Raw genomic sequence first — 17984 nt, 5'->3', positions numbered from 1 at the left:
ATTATCCAGGGACACCCATTATCCAGGGACACGCAGTTATCCAGGGACACCGATGATCCAGGGACACGCAGTTATCCAGGGACACCCAGTTATCCAGGGACACGCAGTTATCCAGGGACACCCATTATCCAGGGACACCCATTATCCAGGGACACGCAGTTATCCAGGGACACCGATGATCCAGGGACACGCAGTTATCCAGGGACACCCAATTATCCAGGGATATCCATTCTCCAGGGACACCCAGTTATCTGGAGACACCCAGTTATCCAGGGACCCCCATTTTCCAGGGACACCCATTTTCCAGGAACATCCAGTTATCCAGGGACACCCATTCTCCAGGAATATCCATTCTCCAGGGCCATCCATCATTTTCCAGGGACACCCATTCTCTAGGAGTATCCATTTTCCAGGGATATCCATTCTCCAGGGACACCCATTCTCTAGGAATTTCCATTTTCCAGGCACACCCATTCTCCAGGGACACCCAATTATCCAGGGGCACCCATTCTCCAGGAATATCCATTCTCCAGGGCCACCCATTTTCCAGGGACACCCAGATATCCAGGGACACCCATTCTCCAGGGCCACCCAATTTTCCAGGGACATCCATTCTCCAGGGCCATCCATCATTATCCAGGGACACCCATTTTCCAAGGGCACCCATTCTCCTGGGACACACAGTTTTCCAGGGACACCCATTCTCCAGGAATATCCATTCTCCTGGGACACCCAGTTATCCAGGGACACCCAATTATCCAGGGACACCCATTCTCCAGGGCCATCCATCATTTTCCAGGGACACCCATTCTCTAGGAATATCCATTTTCCAGGGACACTCATTTTCCAGGGACACCCATTCTCTAGGAATATCCATTTTCCAGGGACACCCATTCTCCAGGGCCACGCCAGACGTGCTGCGGGCACACGCCGCCCCTGTCCCCTCTATGCCATCCCTGGCTGTCACCCAGAGGGAGGGCAGCTGGAAAAGCCGGGAATGCAGCGGCGGCCTCCTCTCTTCCCGGGAGAGCCCTCGGGAATCCCGACTCTGACATACCTGGGAATTCACGTACCTGCCCGGCTGCTCTCCGGCTGGCTCAGGAGGGGGTTCAGGGACAGCCCGGATGTCAGGGGGCTCCCGAAAATGTGCGAGGAAGGGAGGCTGAAGGTGGAACCCGCCAGGGAAAACACCTGCACGGGAAAACAGGGACAGGAGGCTCAGGGAAGCGGCTCCTCAGGGAATAACCTCGTTGTTCCAGCTCTTCCCAACTCCAGCCGGAGAGAGCGGTAAAAATATCTCCTGGAAGTCTGGCGAGAGGCTTGGAATGCTCCCAGCGCTGTCTGGGAGCTGGGAGGAGGAAGGAGCTGTGGGAATGGTGTGGATCCAATCGCTCTTCCCGGTGGGACAGCTCCCGGAGAGCTCCCGGCAGGGATCGGCTCCGTGTCCCGGCACGGGCAGGGGACACAGCGGGGACACGCCGGGAGCTGGGTATGGGGATGGCAGGGATGGCACTGCCGGAGGGATCCAGGCAGGGGCCAGGCGGGATCCAGCACAGGATCCAGCAGCAGATCCAGAGAAGATCCAGCACAGGATCCAGCATGAGATGAAGACAGCATCCAGGCAGGATCCAGCCAGGATTTGGCCAGGATCCAGCACCAGATCCAGGCAGGATTCAGCCAGGATCCAGCACAAGATCTGGCGCAGAATCCAGGACAGGATTCAGCACAGGATCCAGACAGATTCCAGACAGGATCCAACCAGGATGGAGGCAGGATCCAGCACAGAATCCAGACAGGATCCAGCCAAGATCCAGCAGAGAATCCAGCTAGGATCCAGACAGATTCCAGACAGGATCCAGCACCAGAACCAACCAGGATCCAGCCAGGATCGAGCCAGGATTGAGACAGGATCCAGCACAGATTCCAGACAGGATCCAGCACCAGAGCCAACCAGGATCCAGCCAGGATCGAGCCAGGATTGAGACAGGATCCAGCACAGATTCCAGACAGGATCCAGCACAAAATCCAGCACCGGATCCAACGTAGAAACCAGCACCAGATCCAGCCAGGATTGAGACAGGATTCGGCACAGAATCCAGCGGGAATCCAGGCAGGATCCAGCACACACTGAGAGCCATCTCCGGTGCCTGCCGGAGCATCGGGAAGCTCCCAACCAGCGGGAAACGCCCTTTGAGTCTCCCATGCCATCCCTCCCATCCCAGCCACGTCCAAAAAAAAACCCCCAAACCCACCGCTCCTCCGTGCCCATCCCCACCCTGCTCTCCCGAATCCCAGCCCTTTCCCGGCCCTTACCTGCGTGGTGGAGCCGGAGGAGGAGGAGGAGGCGGGGATGGAGCTGGCGAAGGGGGAGCGGCTGAGCTGCGGCAGGGCCGAGGCGCTGCCCTGGTGCGGGAGGAGCCCCGAGGGCAGCGGGGTGCTGCACACCGCCCGCAGCGCCGCGCCCAGCGGGATCGGGTCCTTGTTGCTCGTGTAGATCCCTGCGGGAGCACAGCGGCGGGGAGACGGCGTTCGTTCTTATCCTCCCTATCCCAAGGGGCAGGGAGCCGCGATTCCTTCTTATCTTCCCTATCCCGAGGGTTACGGAGACGGGGCTCGTTCTTACCCCGCCTCTCCCGAGGGTTATGGAGACGGGGTTCGTTCTTATCCTCCCTATCCCAAAGGTCAGGGAGGCGGGATTCCCTCCTGTCCCTTCTCCCAAGGGTTAGGGAACCACCGATCCCTGCTCTCTTCCCACTCCCAAGAGTTAAGGAGTCACGATTCCCTCCTGTCCCCATTTCCAGAGGGTTAAGGAGTCACGATTCCCTCCTCTCCGTCTCTCCGAAGGGTTAAGGAGTCACGATTCCCTCCTCTCCCCCTCTCCCAAGGGTTAGGGAGCCACCGATCCCTGCTCTCTTCCCTCTCCCAAGGGTTAGGGAGCCGCGATTCCCTCCTGTTCCCTTCTCTGAAGGTTTAAAGAGCCAAGATTCCCTCTCATCCCCCCTCTCCAAAGGGTTACGGAGCTGTAATTCCCTGCTCTATCCCTCTCCAAAAGGTTGAGGAGCCACCGTTCCCTCCTGCCCCGCCTCTCCCAAGGGTCAGGGAGCCGCGATTCCCTTCTCGCCCTCCCCGCTGGAAGCAGGGGGGGACTGGGAACACGAGGGACTGGGAACACTCGGGACTGGGAACACTCAGGATTGGGAGCACTCCGGATTGGGAACACTCGGGACTGGGAACACTCAGGATTGGGAGCACTCCGGATTGGGAACACTCGGGGCTGGGAACACTCGGGGCTGGAAACACTCAGAACTGGGAACACTCCGGATTGGGAACACTCAGAACTGGGAACACTCGGGACTGGGAGCACTCGGGGCTGGAAACACTCGGGATTGGGAACACTCAGAACTGGGAACACTCGGGACTGGGAGCACTCGGGGCTGGGAACACTCGGGACTGGGAACACTCGGGGCTGGGAGCACTCGGGGCTGGGAACACTCGGGACTGGGAACACTCGGGATTTGGAACACTCGGGATTGAGTGTCAGAGCCCCTCCTCTCCCAGCTGCCTTAACCCCTTCCTGCCCCGTGTCCCGGCTGTCCCCAGCCTGGCCAGGCCAGGGAAGGGGCTCCACTGGGAGCACTGGGAGTTACTGGTGTCTGGATCCAGCCCCGCTGGATGTGGGATGACCGGGATGAGAAGTTTTGTATTATAAAAGAGGGGTTAAACTCGAACCACTCCAAAGAATCCCTAATTTAGGGTCAGGGAACGTCCCCCTTTATCCAGCTGGGAATTCAGCTCTGGCTGGGCGAGCTTGCACTGGAGCAAAAAGGGTTCGGGATCAGCTCAGATCTGCACCCCAACTTTGGGGAAGCTGATCCGGGCGAAATTCCAGGATAAAGGCCGGGATGGAACGGGGAGACTGGGATGTGGATTTTTATGGATTCAAGGGACAGGGCTCAGTGCAGGCAGCTCTGGACACCGGCCAAAAGTGCTGGAAAAGGCTGGAAAAGGCTGGAAAAGGCTGGAAAAGGGATCTGAGCACCACCTGGATCCCTCAGGGGAGAACATACCTGAGCCCAGCAGCGGCGACTCCATACTGAGGCTGGGCAGATTCCCGGGGTGGCTGAAACTCCGGGAAGAATTCCCAACGCTGGAGCTCACCAGGGATCCCCCGGAGAAGGGAGAGGAGGACGTGGATGTGGACCCAGCCAGCTGGGCCCCCAAAACCTCTTTGCCTTTGCCCCCCTTGGGCCTGCCGGGGCCGTGCTTGTTCTTCTTGCTGCCCTTGTGCTTCTTCTCCTTGAGCACCTCGCCCTCCTCCGCGCTGAGCGACGGCATCCGCTTGTGGCTACTGCCGGCCGTGCCGGCCGTGCCAGCGGTGCCACCCGAGGGGCCACCGAGGGCGTTGGAGGCTTTGTAGTCCACGGGGGAGGCGTCGCGGGCTCGCTGCTGGCTCACGGCCGAGGTGGAGAAGCGCATGATGGAGCCGAAGCCGGAGAAGATGACCTTCTGCTCGAAGACGTCGCCCTTGGGGCCCTCGTAGAGCGGCGAGCAGTGCGAGGACGAGGAGGAGCTGGCGGCTTTGCGGAACTTCTCGTCCTCCTGCTCCAGCTTGGGGAAGGCGACGAAGTCCTGGGAGCTCTGCAGGCTGCTGCAGGAGGGGCCTGGGGACAGGGCCGGGGGGGTCAGCAGGCGTGGCCTGAGGCGCGGGGAGGCTTCCTCATCCTCCGGCCCTCTCCTCTTCCTCATCCTCATCCTCCGGCCCTCTCCTCTTCCTCATCCTCATCCTTCCTCCCTGTCCTTTTCCTCACCCTTCATCCCTCTCCTTTTCCTCATCCTTCATCCTTCTCCTTTTCCTCACCCTTCATCCCTCTCCTCTTCCTCATCCTTCCTCCCTGTCCTTTTCCTCACCCTTCATCCCTCTCCTCTTCCTCATCCTTCCTCCCTCTCCTCTTCCTCATCCTTCATCCCTCTCCTTTTCCTCACCCTTCATCCCTCTCCTCTTCCTCATCCTTCCTCCCTCTCCTTTTCCTCACCCTTCATCCCTCTCCTTTTCCTCACCCTTCCTCCCTCTCCTTTTCCTCATCCTTCATCCCTCTCCTCTTCCTCATCCTTCATCCCTCTCCTTTTCCTCACCCTTCATCCCTCTCCTCTTCCTCATCCTTCATCCCTCTCCTTTTCCTCACCCTTCATCCCTCTCCTCTTCCTCATCCTTCCTCCCTGTCCTTTTCCTCATCCTTCATCCCTCTCCTCTTCCTCACCCTTCGGCCATCTCCTCTTCTTCGTCCTCATCCTTTGGCCCTGTCCTCTTCCTCATGCTTCGGCCCTCTCCTTTTCCTCATCCTTCATCCCTCTCCTCTTCCTCCTCCTTCCTCCCTCTCTTCTTCCTCCTCCTTCATCCCTCTCCTCTTCCTCATCCATTGGCCCTCTCCTCTTCTCCTCCATCCCTCTCCTTTCCTCCTCCCTCTCCTCTTCTCTTCCTTCTCCTTAATCCCTCCCCTCTTCCTCCTCCTTCATCCCTCTCCTTTTCTTCTTCATCCCTCCCCTCATCCTCCTCCTTCATCCCTCTCCTTTTCTTCTTCATCCCTCCCCTCCTCCTCCTCCTTCATCCCTCTCTTCCTCCTCCTTCCTCCCTCTCCTCTTCCTCCTCCTTCCTCCCTCTCCTCTTCCTCCTCCTTCATCCCTTCCCCTCCTCCTCCTCCTTAATCCTTCCCCTCTTCCTCCCTCTCCTCTTCCTCCTCCTTCCTCCCTCCCCTCCTCCTTCATCCTTCCCCTCTTCCTCCCTCTCCCTCCTCCTCCTCCTGCCCCTCACCGGCCGCCTGGAAGGTTCCTCCGGACGCGGCCGAGCCGAAGCCTCCGGAGCTTTTCCCGCTTCCCGTCTTCTTCCCCTTGTGGCTGCTGCCATGGCCCGAGGATTTCCTGCCCTTCGCCTCCTGCCTGGCCACCTCCGAGCTGTCCTTAGTGGCCTCGTGGTGGCCACTGGAGCCCTGGGAGGGGACAGACACAGGGGTCACTCCTGGGACTGGAGGTGGCCGCAGCCGGGGCTCCTTTTCCCGATTTTCCCCCCTCTGGAGCAGGAATTGCTCTCCCTGCCCACCGAGGGCTGCTCAGGCCGGGTCACTCAGGAGTTGGTGACATCTCCTGCTGCTCGGTGGCACCGGGATTTACATCCCAGGGATGAGGCTCATCCCAGGAAACCGCAGGGAATTAAAGAGGCAACGGCAGCGGAGTATCCAGCCCCAAAAACCTCCGGATTTGGCTGTGATTCCATCCAGGATTTCAGCTTCCGGCCTCAGGTGTGCGGCTCCCAGCACTCCCATCCCACCTGCGGGAATTTCCTCCTCCTCGGGATGGGACTGGAGATTCCCTGCATTCCCTACAGCCATCCCAAAGCTCCGGCTGGGAATATTCCCAGGGGTTGGAGTAGTCCTGATCCCACAGCACCAGATGTTCCCAAATTCCAGCTGAGCTGCAGGAGCCAGGGGAGGCAGGAGGGTGAAGAAACCAGGGCAGATGCCAGGAAATGCAGGATTTTGGGATGAAAGGGAGAAATATGGGAATTCAGCAGGGGGAACAGAGGGATGAACCCAAAGCCATCTCCCATGGGATGCTCAAGCTCCAAATCCCTGGAAATCCAGACCCGAGGGATTAAAGCTCACCTGGTTTAGGTACCGGAGCAATCAAAATCCTAAATATCCTTCTCACTATGGGATGGCCCCAAATGTGACACTTGGGCACCTTCCTGGCATCCCAGAGCCCTCCTTGGCATAAAAACCCGGGAATCCAAATCCATGCCCAGATTTCATCCCTTGGCACAACCCCACAGCTGCCGGCACCAGATGTGCTGGGAATATGAAAGGAGGAAGGGAGGGAATGGGGGAAATCCGGGGGGAGAGCAGAGGAAACCTGGATTTCCTCATCCCACACCCTCTGGATGTGGGAATGAAACCCTCTTGGATTTATGGGCTCAGCGGGAGCATGGAAATCTTCCCGGTTTTCCATGGGAAGGGAAGAGGAGCGGAGTCTGGAGGCAGGAATGGGATTTTTGCCTGGATTTTTGCACCCTTAAATTCCCTGTTTGGGAGCTCGGCATGAGGTGCACGAGGCCAGGAGGGGAGAAATCCCAAATCCAGAGGGCCAGGGATGGAATACCGCGGCTGGAATGCGATGGGGGATGGAAGGATCGGCCTTTCCCCCGTCTCTGGGTTTGCCGGAGCAGGATTCAGTGGGGGGATTCCCAGGATCCGGCAGATCCCGAAATCCCGGGAGCCGAGAGCTCAAATATAGGCGGATTTTCCTGCCCCTTTTCCTGCGGGGATTTTCCTGCCCTTTTCCCTGGTTTTTGGGCAGATTTTCCTTTCCTTTTCCCAGTTTCCTGAGTGGATTTTCCTTTCCCTTTTCCCTGGTTTTGGGGCAGATTTTCCTTTCCCTTTCCCAGTTTCCTGAGTGGATTTTCCTGCACTTTCCCCCCATTTTTGGGGTGGATTTTCCTGCCCCTCTTCCCAGTTTCCTGAGTGGATTTTCCTGCCCTTTTGCCCATTTTTGGGGTGGATTTTCTGGCCCCTTTTCCCAGTGTCTGAGTGGATTTTCCTGCCCCGTTTCCCCATTTTTGGGGTGGATTTTCCTGCCGCTTTCCCCCATTTTTGGGGTGGATTTTCCTGCCCCTTTTCCCATTTTCTGGCTGGATTTTCCTGCCCTTTTCCCGGTTTCCTGGGTGGATTTTCCTGCCCCTTTTCCCAGTTTCCTGAGTGGATTTTCCTGCCCCTTTTTCCGGTTTCCTGGGTGGATTTTCTGGCTGGATTTTCCTCCCCATTTTCCCCATTTTTGGGGTGGATTTTCCTGCCCCTTTTCCCGGTTTCCTGGGTGGATTTTCTGGCTGGATTTTCCTGCTTCTTTTCCCCATTTTTGGGGTGGATTTTCCTGCCCTTTTCCCAGTTCCCTGGGCGGATTTTCCTGCCATTTTCCCAGTTTCCTGTGTGGATTTTCCTGCCCTTTCCCCCCATTTTTGGTTGGATTTTCCTGCCATTTTCCCAGTTTCCTGGGTGGATTTTCCTGCCCTTTCCCCCATTTTTGGTTGGATTTTCCTGCCCTTTTCCCAGTTTCCTGCGTGGATTTTCCCATCCCAAGGATCCGGTACCTTCTCGGTGGCCACGGCCACAGGCACTGGGGGGAGGCTGCTGGGGGACTCCGGCCTCTTTTTGTGCTTCTGTTTCGGCCTCTCCTTGTCCTTGCGGCTCTGGAAAAAAACAACCGGGAAGCTCTGGAATGCCGGAATTCCCAGCGCTGGGAAGGGAAGGGAAGGGAAGGGAAGGGAAGGGAAGGGAAGGGAAGGGAAGGGAAGGGAAGGGAAGGGAAGGGAAGGGAAGGGAAGGGAAGGGAAGGGAAGGGAAGGGAAGCTTGGGTCCTTCTTCCCTTCGTGTCCCTCTTCCCTTCTCCGCCCATCCCGGCTGCTCCTTCCCCACATCCCAGCCCCTGGATGCATCCCAGGATTCCTGCTCCAACATCTGGAGCCTGGGATATCCACAGATTCCTGCTCCAACATCTGGAGCCTGGGATATCCATGGATTCCCAGGATCAGTCGATGGGAAGAGGGGAGGGAAGGGGAAACCGGAGCTTTCCTGCTGCCACCCCCCCAAAGGATTTCCCTTTTCCCTCCGTCTCCACCACATTCCAGGATTTCCCAGCTCCAGGAAATGGGAGAACCTGGATTCCAACACGTGGGAAAAGGGATCAGCCGTGGAGATCCCAAAATCCACCCCGGAGATCCCCCGGGGTCCCATCCCAGCTCGCAGAATTTTTGAGTTGGGTTTGTTCACCCTGGCTTTTTCCAAGCCCTAAACCAGCAGAAATTTGGGATTCTTCAAACTGGAAAGCGAGGAAAAATCGGGATTGGGGAAGCTCCCTGATTTCGTGTTTCCATGGAAGCGTCCGAGGCCGGGATGGCGGGAAGAGGAAGGAATTCCTCTTTAAGGTCCCTTCCCAGCATTCCACAATTCCCTGATCCCACAAGTTTTGCCTCATTCCTCAATCCCTGCCCAGGCGCTTTTCCAACCCCAACAGCAACGCTCCACACGCAAATCCCCAAATCCCCGATTTCCTCACGGATCCCAGGCGTTCCCTGGGAACAGCCCCACATCCCTGCCTCCCTCCATGGGGTGGATCCCGAAAAATCTCGTGGTTCCCGTTCTCCTCAGGGGGGGACAAATTCCATCCAGGATTTTTCCAGGCCGACAGAACATCTGCACTTCATCCTCCCCCCCTCCCCCCCCCCGTGCCTCATCCAGAGTTTTCTTGGGATCCAGCCATGGTTTTCCTCCTTTTTTTAAAACATTTTTCCTTCTTTTCTTAAAGCCTCGCTCGTCCCAAGGAGAAATAAGGAGAAATAAGGAGAAATAAGGGAAAATAAGGAGAAATACGGAGAAATAAGGAGAAATAAGGAGAAAGAAGGAAAAATAAGGAGAAATAAGGAGAAATAAGGAGAAATACGGAGAAATAAGGAAAAAAGGGCTGGGATGCTCCAAGGAAAACCCAAATCCCGTTTTTTTGGGACAGCGCAGAAGGAAAGGCCCAGGCTGGGCCTGGATGAGGCACGGAAGTGATACCGGGATACTGGGATACCGGGATACTGGGATACTGGGATACCGGGATAATGGGACACTGGGATACCGGGATACTGCAATACTGGGATACCGGGATAATGGGATACTGGGATACTGGGACACTGGGATACTGGGACACTGGGACACTGGGATACTGGGATACTGGGATACCGGGATAATGGGATACTGGGATACCGGGATACCAGGATAATGGGACACTGGGATACTGGGATAATGGGATGCTGGGATACTGCAATACTGGGATACCGGGATACTGGGATACTGGGATACTGGGATACCGGGATACCGGGATAATGGGATACTGGGATACTGGGACACTGGGACACTGGGATACTGGGACACTGGGATACTGGGATACTGGGATACTGGGATACCGGGATAATGGGATACTGGGATACTGGGACACTGGGACACTGGGATACTGGGATACCGGGATACTGGGATACTGGGACACTGGGACACTGGGATACTGGGACACTGGGATACTGGGATACTGGGATACTGGGATACCGGGATAATGGGATACTGGGATACTGGGACACTGGGACACTGGGATACTGGGATACCGGGATACTGGGATACTGGGACACTGGGACACTGGGATACTGGGATACTGGGATACTGGGACACTGGGATACCGGGATACCGGGATAATGGGACACTGGGATACTGGGATAATGGGATGCTGGGATACTGCAATACTGGGATACCGGGATACTGGGATACTGGGATACCGGGATACCGGGATAATGGGATACTGGGATACTGGGATACCGGGATAATGGGATACTGGGATACTGGGACACTGGGACACTGGGATACTGGGATACCGGGATAATGGGATACTGGGATACTGGGATACCGGGATACTGGGATACTGGGACACTGGGATACTGGGATACTGGGATACTGGGATACTGGGATACTGGGACACTGGGATACTGGGATACCGGGATAATGGGACACTGGGATACTGGGATAATGGGATGCTGGGATACTGGGACACTGGGATACTGGGATACTGGGATACCGGGATAATGGGATACTGGGACACTGGGATACCGGGACACTGGGATACCGGGACACCAGGACGCTGGGATACTGGGATACCAGGATACTGGGACACTGGGATACTGGGACACTAGGATACCAGGATACCAGGATGCCAGGATACCAGGATGCTGGGACACTGGGATACCGGGATACCGGGATACTGGGACACTGGGACACTGGGATACCGGGATAATGGGATACTGGGACACTGGGACACTGGGATACCGGGATAATGGGATACTGGGACACTGGGACACTGGGATACCGTTCTCCAGCAGCAGACCCCGTAAGTAAATCCCCCTTCCAGCTGTTCTCCAGCGGCAGATCCCATAAATAAACCCAAAGGAATCCCTGTTCCCGCTGTTTTCCCTCTGCCCCGGGCGCTGCCCCCATTCCCGACAAACCCGGGAGCAGCCCCAGCCCCGCCCCTCCGGGATAATTCCTGCTGATCCTTCCAAAGCCTCGGGAATCCCCCTGATCCTGCCCTTCCCTCCTTTCCCGGGAGAAAAATAGCACATTCCAGCCCCGCGCGTGCCCTGGATTTCCCGGAGCAAACATTCCCTGTGCCCTGGATTTCCCGGAATAAACGTTCCCTGTGCCCTGGATTTCCCGGAATAAACGTTCCCTGTGCCCTGGGTTTCCTGGAATAAACATTCCCTGTGCCCTGGATTTCCCGGAATAAACGTTCCCTGTGCCCTGGGTTTCCCGGAATAAACATTCCCTGTGCCCTGGATTTCCTGGAATAAACGTTCCCTGTGCCCTGGATTTCCCGGAATAAACGTTCCCTGTGCCCTGGATTTCCTGGAATAAACATTCCCTGTGCCCTGGATTTCCTGGAATAAACGTTCCCTGTGCCCTGGGTTTCCCGGCCACTCCGGGATCGGGGTTTCCCTGTTTTCCCAAGGATCTGGGATCTCTTCCCAAAGCCTCGCGGGCGGCGTTCCCGGCTGGATGTTGTGGGATAAGCACTGTCCAGAGAGGCGGAATCCACGGATTCCTGGCTGGGAAGTGCCAGCGGGATCCATGCTGCCTCTGGAGGGATCCATCGGGATCCATCGGGATCCATTGGGATCCATCCAGGCCAGGATCCATGCTGCCTCTGGAGGGATCCATTGGGATCCATCGGGATCCATCGGGATCCATCCGGGCCGGGATCCATGCTACCTCTGGAGGGATCCATCAGGATCCATTGGGATCCATCAGGATCCATCTGGGCTGGGATCCATGCCGTCTCTGGAGGGATCCATCGGGATCCATTGGGATCCATTGGGATCCATCCGGGCTGGGATCCATGGTGCCTCTGGAGGGATCCATCGGGATCCATTGGGATCAATCAGGATCTATCCGGGCCAGGATCCACACTGCCTCTGGAGGGATCCATCGGGATCCATTGGGATCCATCCAGGCCGGGATCCAAGTCACCTCTGGAGGGATCCATCGGGATCCATTGGGATCCATCCGGGCCGGGATCCACGCTGCCTCTGGAGGGATCCATCGGGATCCATCGGGATCCATTGGGATCCATCCAGGCCGGGATCCACGCTGCCTCTGGAGGGATCCATCGGGATCCATCGGGATCCATCGGGATCCATCCAGGCCGGGATCCACGCTGCCTCTGGAGGGATCTATCGGGATCCATCGGGATCCATCCAGGCCGGGATCCAGCGGGATTAAGGCTCAGAACCCACGGGAGCTGCTTTGGGATTTGGGTCACCGGCATTCCCGACTCCAAGGGGAATTCCAAGGGGGCAGGAACAAATCCCAGAGGAAAAGACGGGCGGAGTTAAAGGATTCCCGCCGGGATTCCCGCTGGGATCAGCAGGAACGTCCCGAAAATTCCCCTTTCGGCTGTGCCAGATCCAGACCCAGAGGAGGAGATTTGGGAGAGCTTGGAGCACATTCCAGGGGTTCCAAGAGGGAATTCCAGGACACCGGGAAGGGTTTTAAGGTGAGGGAGGGATTCAGGTGGGATTTGGTGATGGAATTCCTCCCTGGGAGAGTGGGGGAGGGGTTGGGATGGAATTCCCAGAGGATTCTGCATCCCTGGAAGTGTCCCAGGCCAGGCTGGACGGGGCTTGGAGCACCTTGGGATAGGGAAAGATGTCCTTTTCCAACCCAAACCGTTCCGTAATTCCCTGATTTCTGTTAAAACGCAGGATATGGCCCGAAAAATCCCCCAAATTCTCGGACCACACTGGAATTGTCCCTGGAAAACTCCTCCCTGCCCCGGGGTGGATCCATCCTCCCGCCAAATCCGCACCCATCCAGGGGCAGGAAAATCCTTTCTTTCCCCTCCCGCTTCCCTCAGAACCTGAATCCCAAAAAAACCCCCAAATCCCAAAAAAAACCCCCAAATCCCAAAAAAAACCCCAAAATCCCAAAAAAAACCCCCAAATCCCAAAAAAGCCCCAAATCTCAAAAAATCCCCCAAATCCCGAAAAAAACCCCAAATCCCAAAAAACCCCCAAATCCCAAAAATAACCCCCCAAATCCCGAAAAAAACCCCCAAATCCCGAAACCCCCCCATCCGAAAAAAACTCCCAAATCCTGAAAAAAAACCCCCAAATCCCGAAAAAAACCCCAAATCTCCAAAAAAACCCCGAAATCCCAAAAAAACCCCCCAAATCCCGAAAAAAACCCCAAATCCCACCAAAAAAACCCCCCAAATCCCCAAAAAAAACCCCAAACTCACAAAAAAAAAACCCCAAATCCCAAAAAAACCCCCAAATCCTGAAAAAAACCCCAAATCCCAAAAAAACCCCCCAAATCCCGAAAAAAACCCCAAATCCCAAAAAAACCCCCAAATCCCAAAAAAACCCCAAATCCCCAAAAAAACCCCCCAAATCCCCAAAAAAACCCCAAATCCCAAAAAAAACCCAAATCCCAAAAAAGCCCCCCAAATCTCCAAAAAAATCCCCACCCCAAAAAAACCCAAATCCTGAATTTTGGGCCTTTTTATGGGAATAAAACCAACCCCACACAAAGCGCTGCCTCCTCATCTCTGCCTCCCACATTCCCAGCTGCTTTTCCCGGAATTCCAGGATTTCTGGGATCCCGCAGCCATTTTTAGGAGCAGCAAAGTGAAAAATTCCCATTCCAGCCAGAGCTGGCTCCTAAAGAACCCTTTTACCCGGATAAACCCTTTCCAGAGGCGCATTTAACCCCTTTTTCCTGGATAATCTGATCCCAAACCGCTGCCAAATTCCCACTAATTAATTCCCATCCCTAAAATCACCCCGCCGAGCAAAAACCGGGATTTTTTATCCATTAAAACTTCAACTCCGAAGGGAAAAACCCCTCTGGATTTTAAGGTTTAAAGGCACTTTAAGCCCCACCTGGACTGGGGAAATCTTGGGAATTTTGGGGATTTGGGGAATTTTGGGGAATTTTGGGAATTTGGGAATTTGGGGATTTTGGAATTTGGGGAATTTTGGGAATTGGGGATTTTAAGAATTTGGGGATTTGGGGAATTTTGGGGATTTTGGGGAATTTGCGGAATTTGGGGAATTTGGGAAATTAGGGGAATTGGGGATTTTGGGAATTTGGGGATTTTGGGGATTTGGGGGTTTGGGGAATTTGGGGATTTGGGGATTTGGGGAATTTGGGGAATTTTGGGGATTTGGAGATTTGGGGAATTTGGAAATTTGCGGAATTTGGGGAATTTTGGGGAATTTGGGGAATTGGGGATTTTGGGAATTTGGGGATTTTGGGGATTTGGGGAATTTGGGGAATTTTGGGGATTTTGGGGATTTGGGGATTTGGGGAATTTGGGGAATTTGGGGATTTGGGGAATTTGGGGATTTGGGGATTTGGGGAATTTTGGGAATTTTTGGGATTTGGGGATTTGGGGAATTTGGAAATTTGAGGAATTTGGGGAATTTTGGGGAATTTTGGAATTTTGGGGAATTTGGGGAATTGGGGATTTTGGGAATTTGGGGATTTTGGGGATTTGGGGAATTTGGGGAAATTTGCGGAATTTGGGGAATTTTGGGGAATTTTGGAATTTTGGGGAATTTGGGGAATTGGGGATTTTGGGAATTTGGGGAATTGGGGATTTGGGGAATTTGGGGAATTTGGGGAATTTTGGGGATTTTGGGGATTTGGGGATTTTGGGGATTTGGGGATTTGGGGAATTTGGGGATTTGGGGATTGGGGGAATTTGGGGAATTTTGGGGATTTGGGGATTTGGGGAATTTGGAAATTTGCGGAATTTGGGGAATTTTGGGGAATTTTGGAATTTTGGGGAATTTGGGGAATTGGGGATTTTGGGAATTTGGGGATTTTGGGGATTTGGGGAATTTGGGGAATTTGGGGAATTTTGGGGATTTTGGGGATTTGGGGATTTTGGGGATTTGGGGATTTGGGGAATTTGGGGATTTGGGGATTTGGGGAATTTGGGGAATTTTGGGGATTTGGGGATTTGGGGAATATGGAAATTTGCGGAATTTGGGGAATTTTGGGGAATTTTGGAATTTTGGGAATTTGGGGAATTGGGGATTTTGGGAATTTGGGGATTTTGGGGATTTGGGGAATTTGGGGAATTTGGGGAATTTTGGGGATTTTGGAGATTTGGGGAATTTGGGGATTTGGGGATTTGGGGAATTTGGGGAATTTTGGGTATTTGGAGATTTGGGGAATTTGGGGAATTTTGGGGAATTTTGGGGATTTGGGGATTTGGGGAATTTGGAAATTTGCGGAATTTGGGGAATTTTGGGGAATTTTGGAATTTTGGGGAATTTGGGGAACTGGGGATTTTGGGGATTTGGGGAATTTGGGGAATTTTGGGTATTTGGAGATTTGGGGAATTTGGGGAATTTTGGGGAATTTTGGGGATTTGGGGATTTGGGGAATTTGGAAATTTGCGGAATTTGGGGAATTTTGGGGAATTTTGGAATTTTGGGGATTTTGGGAATTTGGGGATTTTGGGGATTTGGGGAATTTGGGGAATTTGGGGAATTTTGGGATTTTGGGGATTTGGGGATTTTGGGGATTTGGGGATTTGGGGAATTTGGGGAATTGGGGATTTTGGGGATTTGGGGATTTTGGGGATTTGGGGATTTGGGGAATTTGGGGATTTGGGGAATTTGAGGAATTTTGGGGATTTGGGGATTTGGGGAATTTGGAAATTTGCGGAATTTGGGAATTTTGGGGAATTTTGGAATTTTGGGGAATTTGGGGAATTGCGGATTTTGGGAATTTGGGGATTTTGGGGATTTGGGGAATTTGGGGAATTTTGGGGATTTGGGGATTTGGGGAATTTGGAAATTTGCGGAATTTGGGGAATTTTGGGGAATTTTGGAATTTTGGGGAATTTGGGGAATTGGGGATTTTGGGAATTTGGGGATTTTGGGGATTTGGGGAATTTGGGGAATTTTGGGGATTTTGGGAATTTGGGGACTTTTGGGAATTTGGGGATTTTGGGGATTTGGGGAATTTTGGGGATTTGGGGAATTTTGGGGATTTGGGGATTTGGGGAATTTGGAAATTTGCGGAATTTGGGGAATTTTGGGGAATTTTGGAATTTTGGGGAATTTGGGGAATTGGGGATTTTGGGAATTTGGGGATTTTGGGGATTTGGGGAATTTGGGGAATTTGGGGAATTTTGGGGATTTTGGGGATTTGGGGATTTTGGGGATTTGGGGATTTGGGGAATTTGGGGATTTGGGGATTTGGGGAATTTGGGGAATTTTGGGGATTTGGGGATTTGGGGAATATGGAAATTTGCGGAATTTGGGGAATTTTGGGGAATTTTGGAATTTTGGGGATTTTGGGAATTTGGGGATTTTGGGGATTTGGGGAATTTGGGGAATTTGGGGAATTTTGGGGATTTTGGGGATTTGGGGATTTTGGGGATTTGGGGATTTGGGGAATTTGGGGATTTGGGGATTTGGGGAATTTGGGGAATTTTGGGGAATTTGCGGAATTTGGGGAATTTGGGGAATTTGGGAAATTAGGGGAATTGGGGATTTTGGGAATTTGGGGATTTTGGGGATTTGGGGATTTGGGGAATTTGGGGATTTGGGGATTTGGGGAATTTGGGGAATTTTGGGTATTTGGAGATTTGGGGAATTTGGAAATTTGCGGAATTTGGGGAATTTTGGGGAATTTTGGAATTTTGGGGATTTTGGGAATTTGGGGATTTTGGGGATTTGGGGAATTTGGGGAATTTGGGGAATTTTGGGGATTTTGGGGATTTGGGGATTTGGGGAATTTGGGGATTTGGGGAATTTGGGGATTTGGGGATTTGGGGAATTTGGGGAATTTTGGGGATTTGGGGATTTGGGGAATTTGGAAATTTGCGGAATTTGGGGAATTTTGGAATTTTGGGGAATTTGGGGAATTGGGGATTTTGGGAATTTGGGGATTTTGGGGATTTGGGGAATTTGGGGAATTTTGGGGATTTTGGGAATTTGGGGACTTTTGGGAATTTGGGGAATTTGGGGATTTGGGGAATTTTGGGAATTTTGGGAATTCCTCACCTTTTTGGGCCGCTCGTGGTGGGACGGGTGCTTCTCCTGGGCAGGGGACGCCGAGCGGCTCCTCCTGCCCGCCAGGAAGGAGCTGCTCCCGGAATGCCGCGAGGTCTTCTGAGGGAATCCGGGATGGAGAGGAGGTGGGAAAAAAGGGGGGGGAAAAGATGGAGAAGAGGGGGGGAAAAAAGATGGGAAAAAAGGGGGAAAAAAAAGATGGGAAGAGGGAGTTATGGAGAGCAAATCCCATCGGGAAAGCGACGGGAAAGGTCCCGGCTCGGTTCCTATCATGGGATCCCAAAGATTCCCTACAAAACTCATGGCGCTGCCGCCCCCAGAGCCTCATTCCCGAGATCCCAAGGTGCCTTTCCCAGCCCCGTTATTCCCGAATTCCACGGCCGGAGCTCCCAGTGCGGAGCAGGGAATGGGGTCCCTGGGGAAGGAAACCCCGTTGTTCAGCCAGCCCCCCCCGGGGCTGCTGGGGGTGTCCCCACCCTGGGGACTGGGGGTGTCCCCAGTGTCCCCCAGTGTCCCCAGTATCCCCCAGTATCCCCCAGGGTCCCCCAGGGTCCCCCAGAGTCCCCAGTATCCCCCAGTATCCCCCAGTGTCCCCCAGTGTCCCCAGTATCCCCCAGTGTCCCCCAGAGTCCCCAGTGTCCCCCAGTGTCTCTCAGCTGGATCCCAGTTGGATCCCAGTTGGATCCCAGTGTCCCCAGTGTCCCCAGTATCCCCCAGTGTACCCCAGAGTCCCCCAGTGTCCCCCAGTGTCTCTCGGCTGCATCCCAGTTGGATCCCAGTGTCCCCAGAGTCCCCAGTATCCCCCAGTGTCCCCCACTGTCCCCCA

The 17984-nt window shown here is 54.2% G+C and overlaps 1 protein-coding gene across 2 annotated transcripts in view; it reads right to left on the bottom strand.

Moving 5' to 3' along the window:
- The window catches only part of MLLT6 (MLLT6, PHD finger containing), a 52889-nt gene that overhangs the window by 11450 nt on the left and 23455 nt on the right, over nucleotides 1–17984 (bottom strand). Inside the window, exons 7-12 of one of the 2 annotated variants that reach the window (XM_032134180.1) lie at nucleotides 17150–17257; nucleotides 8135–8233; nucleotides 5810–5984; nucleotides 4068–4661; nucleotides 2314–2498; nucleotides 1074–1191 (exon numbers count right to left, since the gene is read on the bottom strand). In XM_032134180.1, the coding sequence (XP_031990071.1) occupies nucleotides 1074–1191; nucleotides 2314–2498; nucleotides 4068–4661; nucleotides 5810–5984; nucleotides 8135–8233; nucleotides 17150–17257 (1279 nt within the window). The remainder of the gene's footprint in view (nucleotides 1–1073; nucleotides 1192–2313; nucleotides 2499–4067; nucleotides 4662–5809; nucleotides 5985–8134; nucleotides 8234–17149; nucleotides 17258–17984) is intronic. The other variant, XM_032134181.1, reaches the window with a different exon arrangement.

Source organism: Corvus moneduloides, chromosome 26 (assembly GCF_009650955.1).
Source record: "Corvus moneduloides isolate bCorMon1 chromosome 26, bCorMon1.pri, whole genome shotgun sequence".
Taxonomy (NCBI): Eukaryota; Metazoa; Chordata; class Aves; order Passeriformes; family Corvidae; genus Corvus; species Corvus moneduloides.
Note: the sequence above shows the minus strand (reverse complement) of the source record. Positions and strands in the feature narration are given on the sequence as shown.